The sequence below is a fragment of the Echinops telfairi genome, unplaced genomic scaffold (genome assembly GCF_000313985.2).
Source record: "Echinops telfairi isolate 266 unplaced genomic scaffold, ASM31398v2 ScPeMD7_7469;HRSCAF=8507_0, whole genome shotgun sequence".
NCBI classification, from domain to species: domain Eukaryota; kingdom Metazoa; phylum Chordata; class Mammalia; order Afrosoricida; family Tenrecidae; genus Echinops; species Echinops telfairi.
In genome coordinates this window covers 56084875-56094629 of record NW_022111372.1, presented here as the reverse complement: position 1 = coordinate 56094629, position 9755 = coordinate 56084875, and the positions used below count along the sequence as shown (strand labels likewise).

At 49.3% G+C, this 9755-nt stretch overlaps 1 protein-coding gene across 1 annotated transcript in view; it reads right to left on the bottom strand.

Annotated features, from left to right (window-relative positions):
* STK10 (serine/threonine kinase 10) overlaps window positions 1-9731 on the bottom strand; it is a 137753-nt gene extending 128022 nt beyond the window's left edge. The window contains exon 1 of the mRNA XM_004697129.2: window positions 9553-9731. Coding sequence (XP_004697186.1) covers window positions 9553-9708 — 156 coding nt within the window. The 5' untranslated portion in view covers window positions 9709-9731. The remainder of the gene's footprint in view (window positions 1-9552) is intronic.
* Between the last annotated feature and the right edge of the window lie 24 nt (window positions 9732-9755).

Genomic DNA, 9755 nt, shown 5'->3' with positions numbered 1-9755 from the left:
GGTTGACATGCTTGGCTACTAACCTCCAGTCTACCTAGAAGTGCCTTGGAAGAAAGCCCTGGTGATCTACTTCTGAACGACCAGTCATTGAAAACACAGGTGACTGGCTTTGTCCTTGACCAAGAGATGTACAGGGCTGGCCTCATTTCAAGCTCCAACATCTCTCTGAGGGGGTACATTACCACCACCACTTTCAGCTAACAAATCTGAAGCCCAAAGAGCTCATTTCCCAGGTCCATACAATCCAAAAGAGGCAGAGCCAGGCCCAAACCCTAGGAACTCACCCCCTGTCCATCTCTGATCCCTGTCCTGTCTTACCCTCTCTGCTGCCTTTCCTCCTGACCATCAAGCCGTAACCACCTAGAACAGTGGTTCTCAACCTTCCTACAGTTCCTCAAGTTGTGGTGACTCCCCCCAACATAACATTATTTTCGTTGCTACTTCATCACTGTAATTTTGCTACTGCTATGAATAGGGTGACCCCAGTGAAAGGGTCGTTCGACCCCCAAGAGGGCCTCGACCCACAGGTTGAGAACCGCTGACCTAGAAGCTTCTGTGTCCCCACCTTCACCTACAACATCCCCTTCTCAGGCTGGCCACCTTCCACCAGTCACTTCCCTTCCCTGGGCTCCAACCACATCTGGTCTTCCCTGCCACACTCACCTGTTCCAGCCTGCGGGGCACAGTCACTGTTACCCAATGACATAACTCATCATGGCCACCTTGGCCTTAGATGACCAGGAAGTCTGGCTCTGAATCTCCCAACTGTGTGGCCTCAAGCAAGCCACTGCTCATCTCTGGTCATGGTACTCCTCACCCCCATCCAAAGCTGCCCTCTCTAACATTAATTCGCTGATCTGGCCAGGTTCCACGGGACTTGGGGCAGGCAAGACATAAGCTGAGGTCAAAAATACCAACGGAAAATTCCTTGGCCTAACATCAAGGCCCTCTTGATTTGCACTCACTAATCCCAGAAGAGACCAGTCCCTGGAAAAGGAGATCATGCTTGGTAAAGTGGAGGGGCAGCAACAAACAGGAAGAGCCTCTACAAGATGGACTGGCACACTGGCTGCCACAATGGGCTCAGCATAGCAACCACTGGGAGGCTGGCACAGGACTGGGCGAGGTTTCAGTCTGTTATGCTGAGTCTGAACCCCCATTACCAACAACCCTCTTCCAAGTCTAGATTCACCCTGGCCAGCCCCACAGGCCACGGCCAGCCCTCAAGCCCACTAAGCACTGTGCCTGAGAGGCAACAGAAAAGGTGGAGGGGTGGGTAGCAGCAAACAGTGTAGCTCAAATCTACACTGTGCAATACAGTAGCCACCGGCCTCACATCACATATATGTATACAGAGGTATACATGTATATATATTCTGACTCGCTGCCATTGGGTCATTCCATCTCATAGCAACCCTATAGGACAGAGCAGGACTGCCCCTGTGGGCTTCTGAGACAGCCAATGATTTTGGAAGCAAAGTCTCATAAAGCTTTCTCCCACAGAGCAGCTGGTAGTTTTGAAAGGCTGAATTTGCGGTTAACAGCCAACACTTGACCCACTATACCATTAGAGCTCCTTAAGTGTGTGTGTGTGTGTGTGTGTGTGTACACACATATACATATAGATTGCATTAAAGCTACGTGAATGAAATGCTAAACTAACATACTACTAAAATTCATTTCTCCTGTTTTTCTTTCCTTTCTGAATGAAGCTGATGTAGAGAAGCTGCTAACATCTAACAATGCACAGGAAAACTGTCCCTTACAAAGAACAACAGGGCCCAAAATGCCAAGAGTCAAGGGGCAGAACCCTATCTAAGGGATTAGTTACATGTACCCATTAAGCACATTAAGCACATAAGTACATTAAGTCATGGGAACTGACCAGAGCCCCATCTGTTTGGTACCAAGGAGTCCCTGGGTAATGGAAACGGTTAAAGCACTTAGCTGGTAACTACGAGGTTAGGGGTTTCCATTCACCCCGAAATGCCTTGAAAGAAAAGCCTGGCTTGGAGTTCAACAAGTGGCCATCTAGAAGGGAAGCAACAAAGCCCACAAGTAAGAAGCACACAGCCTGTGTGACCATGAGATGTCAACGGGGATAGGTATCAGAAGTTCAAAAACAGGCGTGGACAAAGTGGAGACCCAAAACCCCACCTATAAGATAACTGGACAGTCCCTCACAGAAGGGCCCTATGGGAGATAAATCTAGGCAGTGGTGTAGCACTGATGAAATACATTAACTATTCTCTAGCTCTTTAATATGCCCTCCCCTTACTAGCATGGTCTCTTTTTCACCTCGTTAACCTTGCTAGACCTGCGTATGTCCATCTGTATAATTAAGAGTGCTAGGTGCATGAAAACCAAAAGAGATAACCCCTCAGAAACAGTAAGGGGAGTCATGATTCCCTGCGGGTATGGGTAAAGGTGGTGGGGAGCTAATAGAAATGATGACCCCACTTGAGGAGAACAAATAACAGTATTGCAGGTGAACGGATACACTGAATGGTGCTGGATACAGAAAATATGAGCAATATATAGTATAATAATAAGGGTTCCTGGGGGAAGGGTGGGGGAGGGAAGGGATAAAGAGGAGCTGCTATCAAAGAGTTCAAGAAGAAATAAAATGTATTGAAACTGATGGTGGTAGCATTTGTACAGTTATGCTTGATCTAATTGAACTATGGATTGTTAGAATATCTGCAAGAGCTCCCATTTAAATAAAAAATAATAACAATAAGAAGAAAATTAAAGCTGGGGGTCTGCTTCTGCAGGACCAGCCATGGAAAGCCCTACGGAGCACAGAGCTACTCTGATACACTTGGGGCCGCCCCACTCAGAACTGACTCCACAGCAACCTGGCCGGTTACCAAGAACATCAACAGTAGTAAATTACTCTTGTTTCCTGAGCACTTCCTGGATGGGGATCAGGTGCTAAAGGCAGCCTCACCTCACCAGGGAGGTGCCATTCTCAGGAGGTGATTGGCTTCAGCTGGCTAGAGGAGCCCTGGTGGGGCAGTTGTGCTGCTAACCTGGGCTGCTGGCTGCCAGGCCAGCACTTGGAAACCACAGCCCCTCCGCTGGAGAAAGACAGGGCTTTCCACTCCCTTACAGTGACAGAGGGCAGTCCCACCCTTTCCTCCAGGGTCACTATGAGTTAGCATTGACTTGATGGTCACGAGGGGGCTGTGGGGGAGTTGTGTCTTTTTGTTGTTGTTGTTTATTTGTTTGTTTTGAGTTTTTGAGACACCCAGGACTGGAATGCAGCTCCTGGGGAACCCCAGCTATTTTCCCCCAACTACCAGCAGTGGGGCCAGAGGAGCCAGCAGGCTTGCTCGGGCCCTGGGGTGCAAAACCCTAGGACTGTCTTTCTTAATCTGGGTAGCAGCAGATGGGGAACAAGACGTCTGGCATGGGTGAGGGGGCTGGGGTTCAGCTGGCTAGGGCAAACGACACCCACTGCCAGGAGTCTGCTCATGGTAACCCCATGTGTCAGAGATTACCAAACCTCTCTTCCGCGAGGCCACTGGATGGGCCAATCTCTGGGTGCGTGGTGGAATGCAGATGGAATTACCAGGGTCATGGTCTCTCTCGAGTCACATCCCAGGTCACCAGTCATACGTCAGTACCCAAGTGCATCCACCGAGCAGGCAGCATCCCAGGAGGGCTTAGACCCCCTTGTGGCACAACCACTTCAGGAACCTTTCACAATAGCAAAGGTTCTTTCTGTTTAAAAATACTTGGCTGAACAGAAATAAGGTTACTGCTGGCAGGGGGACAGGGAGGGGGAAGGGCAGATCTCTTTCCGGAGGAGGGGAGGCGCCCTGGAGGCCCCAGAGGAAGCGGAAGCCTAGCTTTCACAGTATTAGGCAAGAGAGGAGGTAAAGGGGAAACCTCAGCCTGGGGGGGAGGGGGGGAGGGAGCCGGCTGTAGGGGACCGGATGTCCCACTTGAAGGATGCAGGTTGACAATCAGGCCACAAAGCCAGCCCAGCTACTAACTCTCAGCCAGAGCAAGGGACAAAGGGGGACTCTAGGGTCACATATGAGAGCCCTGGGGGGTAAGGTGAGCAGCTAGAAAGCACTAGCTGACCCATGGAAGACAGTTGAAGCTTCCCTCCACGTTGGTCTTGGAAACCCACAGGGCCAGCCAGTCTAGTTTGTCATAAGAGAGTCACCATGAGTGGATTTAACTTGATGGCAGTGAGGGCTTACTTGTTTGCTTGTGTTTGTGTGTGTGTATGTGTGTGTGTTTCCTAGAGGAGGTGTTATATTTTAATCTCATGGCCTTTTTAAAATGACCCTCACATATGCATTCTCTTTGACCTAGTAATACCTTCCTAGGAGTGGAGCCTAAAATAAAAAATCATTTAGGATAAGGAATTTGAGGAGCAAGGCTGTTCAACCACATAAAGGCGGTTCTGCTCCCAGGCTCATTGTAAAACTGGAAATCTGAGTGCATAGCCTTGGATCCAAGGGGGCTTCAAAAAGTTCAACATGGCAAACGTAATGAACGTCACCGAATTTACAAATGGCGCAAGTGTCCATGTTTGTATTATGTGTATAATTTACTTTAATTAAAGAAAAAATGAAGAATGTCAGGTCTAGGGTCACACCAACCTAGTCCTATAATGCCTGAATTTTTAATTTCAGGAAAAAAAATTTTGTTTTTATTCTTTACTTTCATAGTTATCAATAGCTATATTACTATATACATTTAATTAAATGTTACAAAAATGTCATGTTCAGCATTATAGGATTCGATTAATATCCTGGCTCTGGTACGGACTCACCATTTAAAAAACAGAATAACCACGGTGCTCTTTTTCACTACATTCTTATCCTTTGGTTCCCTACATCTTTTAGTGTCATGTCCTTCTTCCAGTCCTTCTTCCCTGTGAGTCCGCTAGTTTTGATTGCGTGCCTTCATGCACAGCCCAATGGACTTTAGGCGCGCAGATGTCCCATGGTAGCCAAAGGAGCCCGAATGTGGGTGGTGGGTACCTGTTGGGCTGCTAATCACAAGGTCAGCGGTTTGAAACCACTGCACGCTCCACGAGAGAAAGACGAGGTTTCCTAATCCTGGAACCCAGAGGGGCAGTTCTACCCTGTCCTATAGGATCACTGCGAGTCAGGATCTACTCACCGGTAGTGAGCATGCATAAGCTGTTTACAGTACACTAAGCATTCAAGGGCTTCAACATGTTCCTAGTACAAAAGAGACAATTTCCCAAAAGCCTCAAAGTTAGGATGCTGAGCCACCCCAGCAGGTTACCTGCAAGGCATTCCCAACAATGTAAGCAAAAGCTTTAGGATGACAGATGGCATACATTTAAAAGACAAAACACATCGCTAACTAGGATTATGCCCCACATGAAGAATTACTCTAACAGCCTTAAAGTCTGGAAGGAAATACATCCACATGTGAACAGCAATGGATGGAGGCATGTGGGATTTTCTGTTGTTGTAATTTAAAAACATCTATATTTAATTGTGGCTTGGGGGAAAGTTGACGCTGCGCATTCGACTTCTCCTTCGTAACAGTCTATACTCACAAGTCATCTAACATTCACTTGGCCACATTTTCCACAGCAGGTCGGGTCAGCATTCCCATCTTTCCATTCCGCTTGTTTTGTTTGCATTCATCTAGCCTCTCTGCCCCACCCCCACCACATACTTTCCCATCCTCACTTTAAGGGAACCGTGAATGTTTGGAAATGGATTGTGGTAACGATTGTACTGCTTGATGTGATTGAAATATGGAATGATATATGTATTAAATCCCAACTGAAAAAAAAGAAAACTAAATGTGAACCATTTGGTCTTGTATAGATGATTATTGTTATTATTTTTTTAGATGATTAATATTTAAAGAAGTGGGCGACACTGTTTCTTTTAGGAGCTAATCTATTCTCTGGCTGAAAGCTGACCTCCAGGAGAAGCTTCCTTTCCAAGTTCAAAAGGTATCTCAGGGTTCCTCTAGTGAGTCTCTTCCGGGCCGGGAAATCTGGCTTTCAAGAGTTCGAGTTTTGTTCTCCCTTTTCCTCCCATTCCACCTCGGACCTGCTCCTGTGTCCTTGGTCAATTCCAACTCATAGCGGCCCTAAAGGACAGGGTAGAACTGTCCCCTTTGGGTTTCTGAGACTTTGAATCTTTTTGGGCTGACGGCGTCATCTTTCTCCCAAGGAGCTGCTGGCAGGTTTGAATTCCCGACCTTGTGATGAGGTCAGTGTGTAGCCTACTGCATCATGAGGACATACTCTTTTAAAACTGTTAAAGTAACTAACTTAAAGGCAGCATCAGATCAAAACCAAAGGGACTTCCAAGAAGCAAAATGCCAGCCTAACCACTTCCATTTCTGCACAATGCCTGTCCCTTTTCGGTGCCTGGGTAGCTTTCTCCCTCAGCTACTAGGACAGCAAGCACTCCCTGCTGAAGGGTGCTTTTTCCACTCAATACAGTCCCGGACACTTCCCCACCTTCCTACCGCATATTCAGAATACAAAATAAATAAAATCTAGAACAAAGACGTTTTCATGAAGCCATATAACTTGTGAGCTTTACTTTGTATCAAGAAACCAAATGGATGTGATTTTCTTTGGTGACCAGTTTGCAATCAGATGAGGGCTGGATGAGAATAAGTTTGACCTTGCACAAAATCAGTCTTATCTGCCTCTTTTTCTCCTGAGGCAGACAGATAGAGCCAAACAGAAAGACTGGGGAGGTGTTGGGTGGGTGGGGGGGCAGCTTCAGGGGAGTCCTAAAAAACTGTTAGCACTTTGGCTTTGGAAAACCAGAAGGAGACAAAACTAGGTGTGAATCAGAGGAGCTCCTTGGTACAAAACTCCCAGAGTAGCAGGGGACTCTAACAGGACAAAGGCAGGCAGACATGACAAGCACACATAAGATAAGGAGAAATCTAACAAGTATAAAAGCAAGGTCCTGTATTTGAAAGAAAATGCGCCAGGTGACACCAGCAGCAATTGGTGACGGGATAGGGACCCCTGTCCCCTGGGTGGTGCAAACAGTTAGGCCAACCAAAAGACGGAATGAAGGCTGGAGCCCATCGCAAGGTGCCTCAGAAGAAAGGTCTGGTGTACTGCTTCTGAAAAATTCTCACTCATTCACTGCCATCGCCTAACTCACAGCAACCCGACAGGCGAGAAGATAACTGCCCCTGTGGGTTTCTGTAAGACCAATGGTGAGGATGACGGGACTGGGCAGTATTTCATCCTCTGTGCACAGGGTCACTATAAGTCGGGACCCACTCAACACCTAACAACAGCAGCAGCTCTATGTGAGCAGAAGGCCCTTTTGTGTAGCCCTTCTGAGAGGGATGAGCCAACGATCTTTCAGGTGGGTTTTGGGTCTCCACCACATCCACGTCCCTTCACATCAATTTGGTTGCTTGTTTTTGAACTTCTGATACTTCTTCCCATCGACACCTCATGATCACACATGCTTCTTCCACGTAGGCTTTGTTGCTAGATGGCTGCTCGTTTAAATCCAAGCCTTTAAGATCCCAGACACTATACCTTTTAATAGCCGGGCACCATCAGCTTCCTTCACCACATTTGCTTATGCACCCATTTTGTGTAAGAGCTTATTTTAGCTCTCTCATTCACTGCCACGAGTCAATTCTGATTCACAGATTCGTAGCACTGTCCCTTTGGGTTTCTGAGGCTGTAAATCTAAACAGGCGTAGAAAATCTCATTTTTCTCCTGAGAAGTGGCTGGTGCTTTTGAACTTCTGATCTTGCAGTTAACAGCCTAATGCATAACCCACTCCACCGCCAGAGCGGAAAAATTAGCCATGAAAAACCCCATGGGGCACAGTTCTACACTGACTCACATTAGGTTGTTGGAATCGACTTGCCTGCAGTTGGTCACAGGGAACAAACATCTGTTTAAGCACTGATAGTGTGTACTCAAAACACCTACTGAATTTTCTGGAGAAAGTAGAAGATGTTGTGAGCTAACTGCAGGTGGTCAGAGCCCATCTGGAAAGGTAGACTTTGTCCTAGGCAGACATGAACAATACAGCACGTGGCCAGAGAGACTATCTCCTTCTGCCCAGGAAGTATAGATTCAGCTATGGAAAGGGCAGAGAAAACATGCACTAACTCTCAAACAGAGAAAGGTAAAAAAAAAAAAAAATCAACCCAAAGGCCAGGGTGTGAGTGACTGGAGAGCCGCCTCTGTAACCACAGGACCTTTACTCCTATGGGGGCTCCTGCCCTGTAACAGGAAATGCTGGCTGCAGTGGAGATGCTAAGGTTACAAAATCACCCACCGGGGCTGGCTGCTCTCTAAGCATGTAGAGCGGTGCTGCTCAAACTCCTGAGTGCTTAGGAATCACCTGGGGATCTTGTTAGAATGCTGACTCAAATTCAAAGCCTCTGGGGTGGAGTTTGAGGCTCAGCATTTCTAGCAAGCTCCCACACCTCGCTGATGATGTTGGCTTGGGGACCACACTCTGAGTAACTGGGCTCTGGGCCACTTTCCAGTGAAAAGGCCCCTGTCCTCACCGGTCTGACCTGGGGAAGTCCCGCTTTCCCAACAGACAATGGTGGGGCTAGAGTGACCAAAACTGCAGGACTTCCCAGGAGGGACAGAGGGCGACTACTGCTTTAGGAAGTACACACCCGCCTCACAGGTGGGAGTCTCCCACGGAAGATTTTTTCCTCCAGGGAAGGAGATTCGGGTGGGGGTGGGGGGAGTGTGGGTGTCTGCTTGTAGGTGTTTGAAAGCCCCAGTACAATTTAGCAACTCGGAAGGATCGAGGGAACAGAAGCCCACAGTCCTGCTGCAAGCTGTCTAGATTTAATCAGCACGGCCCCACCCACCCCTCCGTTGGTATTCCTCGAGGGGAGAGGTGACTGCAGACAGGGTGACTCCCCCGCTGTGACTCAGACCCACAGAATCAAAATCTGATGCCCGTAGCCCAGCATTCTTGAGGCCCTGGCTCCCTCCACGCAGCCCCGCCCACGATTCCAACCCGAACTTCAGACTCCACGTGCCGCACCTCACCCTGCCCCCTGCCCCCTGCCCCCTGCCCTGCCTTTGGCTTTTCTTCAGGTGTCTTCTCCGCCACTCCAACCTCACTGGTCCCAACCCTCCCGACGTAGCCGGGCTTCCCCAATCGCCTGGGCAAACCCACAGCCTCTGCGCGGTCTCTCTGAAAAGTCTGTCTTGTAGCCCAGGGTTTTTTGGTTGGTTTGTTTTTAACTGAGGGTGCTACGGGTGGCCCTCTCCAATGCTGGGCGCCCCTTTGTCTCCCCCTGCGTCGCTCAATGCAGTGCCCGGCTCACAGGAAGTGCTCAGAACGGAGCTGGGTAGGCAACAGCTGTGGTCAGTGGGAGCATCTAGCTCACAGGACGGAACCGGACTGGGTGGGGTTCCCCGAAGAGCAAGGGTCACTGAGGCGAGGGCCTGGGACCCCGAGTTTTGGGCCAGGGCAGCTCCCCCCAAGCCGTAACTGGGGTTGCCTGGGGCCGGCGCCCCTTCCTCCCGGAGCCCCGGACTCTTGCCCCGCCGCCTCCAGCGCCCTCACCTTGTAAACCTTGCCGAAGGCGCCGTCGCCCAGCTCGCCTACGATCTCCCACACCTCGTTGGGGTCCACGTCCCGGCGGACGTGCTCGTATTCGCGGGACTTTCTCTTCTCAAAGGTGGACAGGCGCAGGATGCGACGGAAATTGGCGAAAGCCATGGCTCTGAGCGCGCGGGGCGCGGGGCGCGGGGGCGCCGGCTCGGGCT